We start from the raw sequence: 14,226 nt of genomic DNA on the forward strand, positions 1-14,226 counted from the left end.
CGGAAAAAAATATTCAATGAAATATTCATTGTTTATTTTTACGAAGTGCCCGTAAGTCGATTGATATTTTGTTTGTTTGTTTGTTAAAGGGAGGTTGCGTTTTACAAAACGTTCTCATGCTCGAATATCATAGGATTTGTTTTCTTTTTTTCTTTTTTTTTTTTTTTTATTAACAATAATTTCGCACAGATGTTTGATGAATCACGATTTTACAAAAGATTCGTTTCAACGTAATCAAATAATACGACAAATTGATCGAACTGGATTAATTTCATTTTCTTTTTTTCCCCGTCAATATTAATAATATTCGTAACGTTTAAATAAAGGTAGATGAAAATTGATCCCACCAATATGATAAACGTAATTAATTTAGGATCAAAATACGAACAAATATTTGTTCACGTGCATCCCCTTAAGGATGTTTTGATAATCGAAACGCGATTAGAATACGTATTTTAACGGTAAATAACTTTCTGTTATTGCACGCGAGATAGAAGATTATATTCGTTGAAATTATATTGAAATCACAATTGAGATAATTGTAAGAAATTTTGTAAATAATTGATAAAAATCTTGACCCGATTTTATTAATAATTATTCGAAGATGATTGAAAATCCATTTATATGATTTATGAAAAGCATTAACTTCCGGTCTAGTTTCCTGGCTTGTGCGTTGTAATATTTTAATGAAGTTCTATCTACTACCGTAATCTGCCAATATCCATGGGGAATAGTTTCCATGGGTATGCGTGCATGTATATATGTATATATATATTATACGTGTGCGTTCAAGATCGTTATAATGATCGATTCAAGTAATTTCACGAACAACGTGACGTCTGATTGAACATTCTAATTGTTAATAATTAAAACTTAACCGTTCGACCAATTAATTATATTTAAACAATTACAATTTTGTTTATTATTCATTAAAATTGATTTAAGATTTATCTTACATTCGACATCATTTTATTATATTATATATTTCATATTATTAATTATTATATTAATAATTTGTCTATTTTTATTTTATATATATAATTATATTATTATTATATATGTTTTTTATTTTTATTATAAAATTATATATATATTATATCTTCTCTTTATTAATATTATTTAATACAAAACATTAATAGAATTGTTTCCTTTTTTCTTTTATTAATTTAATTTGTCTATCTCAAAATACGGTTAATTGATAAAAACGAAGAGACAACGAGTACAAAATTAGGATTAGAGAATTAGAAACAAAAATTATATAAAAAATAATAAAAATTAGTAAAGAAAAAGAAGAAGAAGAAGCAAGGAATTTTATTTTTTGTTTAAAATAAGAAAATATTCACGCGGATTATAAATTTTATTCTTGCAAAGAAAGGAGGGAGGAGAGTGGGAGTGAGGAAAAAAACAAAGAGAAAAGAAAAAGAAAAGAAAAAGAAAAGAACAAAATTAGAAAATAATTGTTCGTTGAAAGTTTTTTCGTACCGAGACAGTAGTGGCCGTGCAGGAATTCGTTCGTCTCCTTAACATCATCGTTCCTTCCCATTTTCTTTTAAATTGTGCTATCACCTACGAGAAAGCAAATGATAATTAGACGAACGAACAAAAAGTATGGAACTAAGTTAAGTACGCGTTGCTTTTTTATTTTTTTATTTTTTGTATTTATATTCCATCGACACACTTACCTCTCCGTTACAAAAGCAGAAAAAGATGGCAACGCAGAGACCCTGTAATTTACGCACACGGACACAAAACAAACAAAAGTATAATTTCATTAAAATGCATCTTAGAAATTTTCTTTTGTGATTGTCTTCGCGAAAAAAATAAAACAAAAAAAAAGAAAAAGAAGAAAATGACGCAGCGTCGTGTATTTTTCTTTTTCGGGGTGGGTGAAGGGTGGGAGGGAGGGGGATTCTTATATTAGAAAAATGAATAAAATCATTGACGATTAATATCGAATATCAAATCATTTTCAAATCCAACGTTTAAATCTTACTACTAATTACTTTTCTAGACTAAAAAAAAAAAAGAAAAAAAGTATTTAATGATGATAAGATATAAATAATATTAATGTTTAATGATATTAAACGACAAACGAATGAATGAAAATGTAATATTTGATAATTAACGAAAACAATAGCAATCTTCCTCCCATTATTACTTGTTTATCTTTGATGAATATTTGATTTTATGGTAGGGGAGAAAGAAAATGAAGGGTTGATTCCATGTTAATGGAAGTCCTCGGCATACTAACTTGGAAAGATGCTGTAATCGCTGATATAACTTCGTAAGCGTGTTCCCAAGGGTGTTTCTTTGGTGGTCTGAAGGGGATGACTAGATAGTGAAGTCCAAGAAGTGGTACCAATAACATCGTAGCTCTGTATCATAATAAAACAAACGAAATAGACATTTACCTAAAATGAATTTTTGAACGGTGTTGATTGGGGGTGGGGGAGAACGAGAAAAATGTTTATTCGTATTTTGAAAATCGCATTATTTTGTATAAATGCGATCGGTATGCCGTTATAAATAAAAAAAGAAACATAATTTTTTGTATAAACGTTTAGAAAACACTAAGAAATATTTCAATAATAAATAATACGAATTTTCTACACGGTGAACAATATAATTAATTTAATAATTAATTATAAAAAAAATCAATTAAAAATTATTTAAGCTAATTAATATATAAATAATAAAATAAAATGAATTACCTAAAAGCTTGTAGCATTGATCTTGACGGTCGAGTTCCTATTGCTGGACCAGCACGCAGTTTCATCAGTAATACACGTACGATGTTGAACAGAAATAAAACGTTCAACAAAGTAGAAACGCATACTGGATAAACCAATGCACCCATGTAATTACCCTCGTTGATCCAACATCTAAACAATTTATACATATAATTATATTATATCTAATTAACGTTTAACGTTTATCGCGAATTTTGTTCGAGGTATTTTTAATTTTTTTTTTCTTCTTCTTCTTATTCTTCGTATTTTTTTTGTCGTAAAAATAACGACACAACGAGTATAGAAGTGCCAATGCACCGAGAGTTTTTTCCGATATTTTTCTCTACAGTTTTACTCATACCAATTTGATATTCACAGACACACAGAGACGAAGAGAGAGAGAGAGAGAGAGAGAAAAAAAGAAAGAATACGTTTAAAAAGTTTGTTTCTATATTTCCGATGTGCAAAAGTTTTCTACGACTGCATCATAGTTTAGAAACTAACAATGAAATTTTTCTATCAATCCGAAAATGGATTTCTATTGTTTTCGAGAATTTGTTGTGTTTCCTGTCGAATATTTATTAAAATTATTATTATATCATTGATCATTGTTGGTTGTTTTATTACGTTGAACTGTATCCTATTTTCCTTCTTTTTTTTTTTTTTTTTTTTTGTTAATTTTTCTAACGTTTATAACAATTTTTTCATTTTATTTCCACATTGAAATGTTTCATTAAAATTTGAAGGTAAATCGAGAATCGATGGTACGGAAATGTTTGTTTCATCTTTGACACTTCGATTTAATTCTTCTTTTTTTCTTTTTTTTTATTTTTTTAATACCATCTCCGCCAGTAATTCTAAAATATATTATATTTTTTCTCGAGGAGTAATTTTAATGAAAAATAAAAAAAAAGAAAAAAAGAAAATTTACTATCACTGACATGAGTACGACCCTTCCTTGCTATATATCATCAGAGTATTCCCATTTAACCTTGTTTCATATATGTTTAAGTAATGATGCTTATGATGTTATGGGGTTATTATAAAATATAATATATACAGGGTGTTCCACACATAACTCTAGTCACGATTTTTCAAGAAAAGAATACATTTTACTAATATTTTGGAAATACTGAAAAGTAACACGTACACTGGCATTAAACAAAATTAACATTTATTATAAAACGAAAAAATAAAAAAGAACAAATCTATAAAATTATTTTACTATCATCGTATCAATCAAAAATAATACGACTTAAATCAACATTTCTGATACATAAATAAATAAATAAATAAATAAATAAATAAATAAATCGTACGAGCAAATAATTGAAATTTATTCTACACATATTTCTTATTGTCTCGATGAATGAAATAATCATATATTGTAAAACAAAAGTTATTAATCCAATAGAACAAACCTTTTGTTAATGATCAATTAACTTTGTTAACTATTACCTTCTCTTACAGGTTCGACATATTCTCTTTTAGAGATAGCAGTAAAAGCTTGACTATCATTATACGAAAGATCGATAGTTGATTCGATACACTTTGTCCAAAGTACACGTTTATTGAGAAAATGTTCTCTCTCTCTCTCTCCTATTGTGTCTCGTCATACTCGAGTTAGTCATGTTCGAGAAACTTTATAGTTTCATCGTTGTATTGTTCTCGTTGTTCTACATATACACACATACACATACGCATACATACATAGAGGAAATATCCAACAATTATTATCGAGACACTTTTTATCGTTAAGATTTGATAAAAGTGTGAAATACTCGTTTCAATGAAAAATACAAAAATTAAAGAAGAAAATAATTCATTTGAATGATTGTCAAATTTATAGATCATTTTCTCTCTCTCTCTTTCTTTCTTTCTCTCTCTCTCTTTCTCTCGTTAAATTAAAAAATCTCCGATTACAAAAGTCACCCTAATTTTCTGTCCTAATTTATTTGAATTCCTACAGTTTCCCCTTAACTTTCTTTCTTTTCTTTTCTTTTTTTTTTTTCAAGAATCCCTTAATATCTCAACGTCAAATTCAACTACGTTATTTTCTCAGTTGTGTGTATTTTTTGTTCTTTTTTACGTTTTTTTCTAAAAATCAACTTTCCTCCTAGTCATTCCCCCAACATTTATTCTCTCCATTTCTCGACGATTTTATCATCTAATTATCATTTAAATGTTTACTTTAAAATGTGTGTTCGTTAAAACGAAAAAGAACAAGAAAAAAGAAAAAAGGAAGAGAAATGAAAATCTATCGGTAAGAAAATTTATTAATTAAAATAATTTGGAACAAAATTTAAGGAATGAAATTTCGTATTATAAAATTAATTGTTAGAAATAAATATTACGTCATACGATAATATGACAAATATAAGAGAAAAACAAAATATATATTCTCAACGAAATATTAATTAATAAAAAATAAAAATAATATAAATTACAAAATAAAATATATAAATAAAAAATATACAAAATGAATGATCAGTATCGAAATGAATAAAATGTAATTACTACTCACTGTTGGGTGTCAACCGGATTGTTGCTTGTTGCTCTTAAAATAGCATAAACGGTTACTATGAGACCTGGCATTGACCAACCAAGTGCCACCAACCAGTTGACCAATTTGTGTTCGCTGGTAAACGCCATTACGAGTAAAGTGTGAAGATAAAATCCTTCGCAAAGCATCCATGCGTAATTTGTTAACAAGAAATAATGAAGAACCACGTGCAATAATCGACATATTATCTAAACAATAATAATAAAAAAAAAAGAAAAAAAAAAGGAAAGAAAGAATAAAAGTAAGGAATATTTAATGCAACACGATAATCACATTATTCTTATTGTTATATTATAATAATTTTGTTTATTTTTAGTTACTTACGCTATTGTTCAACAAAAGATTCGTATTGGCTACGACAAATCCGTACCAGATTAACCATAATGCGTTGTTTAAGACGAACGATACGAACAAATTCATGTGCAATGTTATCCTACCACATCTCAGGGATCTTAAATAATAAATATTAATTTGATTGATTAACAATTATATCAATGATTTGATTAACTGTCATGTTTCGATGAGATATCATTTTTTTTAACACTAGATTTACGAATGTTTCGTTAGTTATTTTTTTTTAAATTTACGAACATTGTTTGAATGAAGAAGTAGGTGGAAGGGTGGAATTAATATTTACGTATATTTCATTACGGCATTATTAATTAATATATATATTTAACAAAATAATATTTAAGTTTTATATATATTATTATTATTATTTTTATATATGTAGGAAAAAAAATTTGTAATGAGACAAATTGTTTCAGTCCGTAAATTCAGTGTTAAACAAAATAATTCTATTATATAAAATGAAAAAAGTAATTAATAACTTACTTAAAATATGTGAGAATAGCTAATGATAAAAGAAGAGCCACTAATGATATCGCATAGCCTACTTCATAAATACAATTGATACCTTGCTGCCACTGTAAAAGAAAAAGAATACAATAAACAAGATCAAAAATATAATATACAATCATGTATAATATATAATATATATATATATAAATTTTTTAATTGTCCAATTAACTTAGCGGGTTTTAATTAACGTCACGCGGTCAACGAATATAGGTTTAATTAATTAAACCAAAAAAAAAAAAAAACACAAATAGAAACAATTTTTAGAACCACATGTAAATTATTTTTTTTCCTTACTCTTAAATTTGATATCGGATTATTAATAATAATTTTGTCCATTTACAAATATTTGTTCGAATTTTTCGAATATTAATTTATTCGTCAATTTATAATAAATAATTCTATGTGTGTGTGTGTGTGTATCTATATATTAATACTATACCTCGTTTCAAGTGATAAAACTATACTGAAATAATTAACAAACGAATTAAACTGCATATAAAATATTATATATAGAAAAAAAAAATTGTAAAGAAATTCTCTTGCGTTGAAAAGATTGAAAAAGAAAAAGAAAAAGAAAAAAAAGAAAAAAAGAAAAACGAAATTACTTTTCGAACGGTGTAATACTTACGTGCAAATCGTCGATGTTGATGCAAGTCGTGTAATTACTCCAAACGGTACGAGATTCCGGATGTCGAAACCATGAACCATTTATTTCGCAATATTTGTGTGCCATAACTGAAATATAAAAAAGAAAAAAGAAATAAATAAATTAAAAAATAATCGATCGATAAATAAATGATAATCGTTGTTACACATTTTCTTATTTCTCGATTAATCTTACACAATTAAAATCGTATTTTGTATAAACGAATATTATTATTATTATTGGTCAAAAAGTTTTCTAAAATATAAATTATTAATTAGCTGTGTTAGGAAATTAAAAGAAAAAAAAGGAAAAAACACCGAAGATTTATTCTCTCATCAATAGTTATTATTATTATTTTATTAATATTTATTTCTAATTATTTTTGATTTGTTCCTTAAATATTTCTTTATCACAGTAGTTTTCATTTTACCATCTCCCCCAACCCCCTTGCCTGTCCCCCTTCGTACTTACAATCAAATGATTATTTGATTAAATGGGAAAATGGTGTGATTCTACATTTTTAATTATTACAAATTTTCTTTCTAAACGTCCTACAACAATAATGTTTTATTTACAATTAAGTTTCGTTCAATTGTTATTAAAGTTATTAGAAAAAAAGGATTCAATAGTGTATTTACAAACGCGACTGTGTTATTCGTATTTCATTTAAAACGAGCTTTCGATATTCTTCGAAGCTGTTATTATCGATCAAAAAAGAGAGAGAGAGAGAGCATTAAAGTAAAGTAGTGTGAGTTTCGAACGAACTCGTTTTAATAGTACTTCGAAGAAAATAAATCGTGACGGCTACTGAATCTGAGAATCTAAAATTGAAATTGTAATTTCAACCTATCGTGAAATCTAATTTTCATTTTAAATTCGATCAATCAAATAGGAATTTATTTATTTAATAATGTTAACAATTAAGATTTTATTTAATTCTTATATTATTATTTTATTCTTATTATTCTTGTTTTTCTTATTTAAATGTTTCATCGATTTTACTTTTTTTTCATTTCGAATTATTTATTGCGTTGCATTTTATTTTATTTTATTTTATTTTATTTTATTTATTTTTTTTTTTAGTTTCGTTCAAAGCATTAACTTTTAAACATTAGATATCAATCATCCCTGTCGTAGAAATAAAATTAATTATAGGAAAAAAAAAAGAAAAAGATAATTTATCTGTTCAAATCTTTGAGAGAGAGAGAAAAAAAAATTCATCAAAATTAACGAGGATAGATATAAAAACGACAAAAAAATAAAAGGAAAAAGAAAAACAAGATAAGATAAGAAGAAAAGGTTCGCTTAAATTCGTTGATCGATTAAATGATCAATCATTCGAACGAAGAAGAGAACATTGACTGTCTTTATGTTTTTTTTTCTTTAATAATCGAGACAATTGATGTACAATATTTAAACTTATAATTTATTTATTTATGCGCGAGAAGAATTAATTATTAAAAATGTGAATACTTATCGTTGATATATGTTATATATATATATTATATCATTCTATCTTTATCTTTAATTCTATAATTTTCTCTCGCTCTCTTAATATTTGTCGAAGAAACTTTAGAGATCGTTATCGATATTAATTTAAGCGACTACTTGACGCGAACTGTAACTGAGAACTTCTCAAACAGTATAGTCTTAATTGACGAAAGTTTGAAATTGCATTTCCTGAGAAAGAGAAAAGAACAAGAGAGAGAGAGAGAGAGAGAGAGAGAGGGAGAGGAAACCTGTAGCTAACAAGTTATATGTTCGTTGCGTGTAATACAAGAACACCCTACACACACACATACACGTATATGCTACATATATATAAAAATAAAATATATATATATAAATAAAAATTAAAAATTATAAAATTATAAAATATAAATTTATTTATATATTATATATTATATTTATTTATATTTTATATATATATATATAAATTTATATTTTTAATATATTATATATAAAGAAAAGATTTAAAAAAGTATATATATCTATATATAAATAAAAATTAAAAATTATAAAATTATAAAATTATAAATATATATATAAATTTATATTTTTAATATATTATATATAAAGAAAAGATTTTAAAAAAAGTTCTAGCTAACGAGTTATACGATCCTTGCGTGCAACACAAGAATATCCTACACTACATATATGTAAAAATAAATTTAACAAAAATACATATATGTATATATAAATTTATATTTTTAATAATATAGATTATTTTATTAATAATTTAATATATTAATTATATAAATATAAAAATATATTAATTTAATATTATTATTTTAATAATAATATATATATATATATAATAATAAATATATAAGAATATATAAATAAGAATTATAATATATTTATTATATAAATATATTAAAATTCTAGAGGAGAATTATTATTAATTCGAAGTAAAACTAGACAATTATTTCAATTATATTATAATCATCGAACGTTCGAAGGTTGAATCTTCGAAAAGTAATAATACGTTAGTGTGTAGACGTTGTTCGGAGTTAAACGAAGGGAACAAAATTTTCCTCGATCTTTTCTTCCCTTCGAGAAAGAAAAAGAAAAAGAAAAAAAAAAAGGAAAAAAAAGAAGAAGAAGAAGAAGAAAAGTAAAAGGAAAAGGTACTTTAAAATCTTGACCGGTTTTCTACGTCGAACGTTTTAATGTCTTTCCTCTATCGTAACGGATTTCAACTTTGATATAAAACACCCGATAACTTTCTCGATCGAATCTTTCTTCCGTGTTTGCACGTTTCAACAAATGATGCACATCAACTACCAACCATCTAAAACATTTTCTCTCTTCCTTTATCCCATATACACATACACACAATACACGTACACGTACACGTACACGTACACGTGTATTCTCATATATTTCTTTCTTTCATACACACAAACACACGCATACACAAACGTGTATACATTGGATTGTTCGAAAATAAATATCGTTTATATCGAAACAGATATTTCTCGTTACTTGCGTTTTACCAATACTTAATATCTCCAAAATGATTTTCAAAAAAACGTTTCATTTAAATACGTAATTAAAATGTTTCAATTGAATGATGTTCAAATTATTACTCTTATTAAATATGTCGAATTTTTATGACCAAAAATTCCTTTGTTTATTTATTATTGAAATAAACAAAAATTACATTACGAACAACTTAATATTCTCAAGTTCACGCATACGCACACGGAAATACAGACACACTTAAAAACCTTTCTTTCTCTCTAACCTTTTTCTATCTTTTTAAACATTCTCTTTGTTTCACCTTGAATTTTAATTTCGTTTCCCTTTCCCTCTTTCTTTCTATGTTTTTTTTTTTTTTTTTCTTTCTTTTTTCATATTCTTTTTATCCCTTTCTATCTCATCTTGAATTTTATCCTCGTCTCCTATTTTTCCCTTTATCTCGCGTCCTTCGTTCGTTCGTTCGTTCGAAAGACGTGTGTGTGTGTGTGTGTGCAGGTGTGTTTATATGTGTGTGTTTTATGCTCATATATTTTCTTCTTGTATATTTTTCTCTCTCTCTCTCTCTCTCTCTCTCTCTTTCTATCTCTATCTCTTTTTCTATGTTTCTTTTTACGTTTGATATGGTGCACGATACGCACTAGCCATAAAAAGGGTAACTAGGTTTCCTCTTATTGGATCATCAATCGCTTTGGAAAACCTTCCGATAGCTTCGATGGCTGGACAAACAGGAAAAAAGATCCACGTGACTTGTCCACCCATTTTCTAAAGACTTCCTTCATTTTTCCCTTTTTCTTTCTTTTTTCCTTTAACCTTCCATTCCCTTTCCCTTCTCTTTCCCTACCCTTTTTCTTCTCTTCTCTTCTCTTCTATTCTATTCTATTCTATTCCATTCTATCCTTTTTTCTTCTCCTCTATCCCTTATTACTTCAACACACACATACACATACACACATGCACACTTATATACACATTTATATGTACGTACATTCTTCCCATATCTTTCAGTCACTTTTCATCATCGTTCCTTGTTCATCGAACTACGTTCGAGAAAAGAATTTAATGGAAGTCAAGTTTGTTAACACGATTTTTTTGCTATCCTTTTTTTTTTTTTTTTTTCTATCATTTTTTTTTATTCTTGTTCACTTTGAAATGTTAGCCATTCATACGCGTTTTATATACCATTACCTTTTTCATATTATTTATTTAATAATAATAATAATAATAATTAATTGTCGAATAATTAATTATCATGCGATTAATTATTTATATCAGTTATTTCACTTTTAATCGTTTGGAAAATTATTTTTAATATAAAATACATTTTTTTGCAATGAGAATATATATTTTACAGATATTAAAATTTTCATGCGTTTATAAAAAAAGATATTAGCATTAGATTCTTCGATTAATATTTGTATTTATTTGTGTTTGTTCATTTTACTTTTATTGCAAAGATTTTATCTAAGATTCAATGTATAATAAAGAGAGATTTTGATCATTTGAAGAAAAACTGGAAGAAGGAATGTTCTTTCTTTTAGAATTCCTTGGATACAGATATTCGAGAAAATGCTGAGATAAAGAAGAAGAAAAAAAATATAGGAGAGAATAGGGTTCTTCGTAAAGTGGGTCGGGATTTAAAAATCGCTCTTAAGCGATCGGTAAAGTTGGAAAGTGGGTTTTACAGCTTTAACGTTATGGTACATTTAACTGCAACTTATTACTATCAAGAGAAAAGAATCATTTCCTCTCTCTCTCTCTCTCTCTCTCTCTCTTTTTGTTGCACTTTTTATTTCAATTTTTAATTTGCTAAACTCCTCTTCGAGAATATTTATTAATATGTAAGATATTAATGAAGAGTGAAATAAAATTGAAAACGAGAAAGATAATGTTTTCGAGTTTAATGTTTTATTTGTTTATTAGTTTGGTATTTTTTTGTATGGTCAGTATTTTAACATTAAAATTGTTAATATAGATCGATAGATTTATTTATTTATTTATATTTTGTTTATCCAATAAGTGAACAACACTAAATCGTAATATTAGAATTTTAATATAATATTGTTTATTTTATAAATTATTGATTGAAAATTATTACGAAGTTTTTAAATTAAGATTAATTTATTAATTATATATTAATTAGAATTGAATTTAATATAAAATTCTAACTTAAAATATCATACTAATAAGAAAAAAAATCGATTGATTATAGGTTATGTTGAATCCGTAAATTTATCGATTCAACATGGCGGAGAGCCATTTCACTGAACGTATTATTACAGTTTCAGCAGTGAAAGGGTTAATACTTACATTCAACGACATGATTGATAACCACGGAAAAAAGGCAAATAGAAATATCGGAGTTTGGTGGAATACAATACACTATATTTCCATTTAGTAATCTATTATTCTTCTTTTTAAACGTTCGAGTTATTGGCCATTTTTTTTTCCAAATATTTTTTATATTTTTCTTAGTTCGCGCGTACTGAAGACGCATATATGCGCTTATCAAAAAACAAACTATGATATCGCGGCGACCAATGAGAAAATAGAAAAACAAAAAAAGATAGAATAAAAAAAAAAGTGTTCATTTCAAAGTAACTTTACTTCGTTTACGGATCAAACACATTAGTGTCCGTTTGCTTTCTGCTGAGCTCAAGTTGCTGCAACAATTTTTCAAATAACCTGATGCAATCTCTATGCAATTCTTTTGATATTACAGAAATTATATACAATAATTATAACAACAACAACAACAACCACAATTAATTATTATTATCATTATCATTATTCCAAATCCGCATTATATATAATATAAAATACGAAAATTTTCAATTGAAACAATATTTGTTTGGAATAATTTTTCATTTCAATTATTTTTGCGCGTATTTAACGACACCGTGTTATGTATATCACATTACGTTATCGTACATTTTTTCTAATTCTAAAAGAATAATACAAAATTTTTACTATACGAAAGAATAAAAAATATTACAATAATCGATGATACGTAAAACAATTTTCGATTTGTTTGTCGTGTTGTTGTACCAAGTTGAAATTAGTTAAGGATATTTATTGTATAGTTTTAACGCGAAATTGGTTACGGTCAATCTCATTGAAATTTCACCGGAACAACCATAAGCTCGTTTGCATGATTTCCACCCTCTCCCCCTACCCCCCCTACCCGTTTCCTTTTCCTTTCCACTCCCTCGATTTTCCTTGTTATAAATAACAAAAGGTCCAATCAAGCGATCAAGTGAAATACGTTTTAGTAAAAGCAATTATTTCCACTTTCTTTTTCTTTTTTGTTGTCGTTGTTGTTGTTGTTGTTGTTTACACCGTTTCACCATAAGATTGCAGTTGGGATTCGTGATCATTAATTTTAGAATGGAAAAACACGATGTTTCATTCATCTACTACCGCGTATCAGAGAAAATCAATATAAATGTAATATATATAATACTTGGAATGAAATAAATCACTGTGTTTTGAATTAAATAAAAAAAGAAAAACCAAAAAAAATAAAAATATATGATGGATGATATTAATTAATTGTTAACACGATGATCGATGACAATACGAATTAGATTATAATTTAAACATTAAAAAACATTTATTTTTCAAATTTTTATACTCAAACATTATATCAATCTTTTTCCTCTTCTCTATTTTATATTTCTTTTTTGTTAATTATTACTGCTACTAATTATTATTATTATTCTATAAAAAACTGTAATATATCATCCGATAAATTTGTTAATTAATTGTGTGCAAACTTTGTTTTTTAAATAGCACAAAATTAGCGCGTTCATTCGTAAAGTTACTCGCCACGTTTGTTTAACTTTTTCAAATAGGAAAGACAAACGAAAAAAAAAAAGTTGATAATCTATACGCGCGTATGGTGAGATATAGTTTTTTATATTTTAAAATATATATATATTATAATGAAAAATTCATATTATATTAGTTAGCTTTAAAAATATATAGATCTTGTGTTGTATCATGAAATAATAGTGGGGTGGGGGGTGAGGGGAGGGTACTTATCTATTCGAAATACGACTTGAAACTATTCTATACGTAAAGTTACTTTAAAGGCATAAATATGTAATAAGGGTACTAGAAGCAAATGCATTTTTCCACCACTGGAACGGGGGAGGAACTCTCTCTTTTTATCGGCCAACTCGGAGAATATTAATGAGATTTCTTACTAACCTTATAGATCAGGGGGAACAGAAGAAAAAATAAAAAAAAGAAAAGAAGAAAAAAGAAACCAACTACGATGTGTGCGAGAAGAAAATCGATGCGAGAACAAAAATAAAAAAAAAAAAGAATAAGGAAAAAAAGAACAGACTATAAAGATTTTCAAGGATACGACGATGATCATGTGGTGGTGATGGGTTAGTGGTGGTATCTTTAAAAATGAACCTTTTTTCTTTTTTTTTTCT

At 26.4% G+C, this 14,226-nt stretch overlaps 1 protein-coding gene across 1 annotated transcript in view; it reads right to left on the reverse strand.

The window, feature by feature from the left end:
* The window catches only part of LOC122515286 (calcitonin gene-related peptide type 1 receptor-like), a 63,161-nt gene that overhangs the window by 2,586 nt on the left and 46,349 nt on the right, over positions 1 to 14,226 (reverse strand). The window contains exons 4-11 of the mRNA XM_043632587.1: positions 6,782 to 6,888; positions 6,127 to 6,218; positions 5,617 to 5,743; positions 5,254 to 5,480; positions 2,712 to 2,882; positions 2,252 to 2,375; positions 1,683 to 1,724; positions 1,483 to 1,566 (exon numbers count right to left, since the gene is read on the reverse strand). Of these exons, the coding sequence (XP_043488522.1) occupies positions 1,483 to 1,566; positions 1,683 to 1,724; positions 2,252 to 2,375; positions 2,712 to 2,882; positions 5,254 to 5,480; positions 5,617 to 5,743; positions 6,127 to 6,218; positions 6,782 to 6,888 (974 nt within the window). The remainder of the gene's footprint in view (positions 1 to 1,482; positions 1,567 to 1,682; positions 1,725 to 2,251; positions 2,376 to 2,711; positions 2,883 to 5,253; positions 5,481 to 5,616; positions 5,744 to 6,126; positions 6,219 to 6,781; positions 6,889 to 14,226) is intronic.

The sequence above is a fragment of the Polistes fuscatus genome, unplaced genomic scaffold (genome assembly GCF_010416935.1).
Source record: "Polistes fuscatus isolate 324 unplaced genomic scaffold, CU_Pfus_HIC Scaffold17, whole genome shotgun sequence".
In the NCBI taxonomy this organism is placed as follows: Eukaryota; Metazoa; Arthropoda; class Insecta; order Hymenoptera; family Vespidae; genus Polistes; species Polistes fuscatus.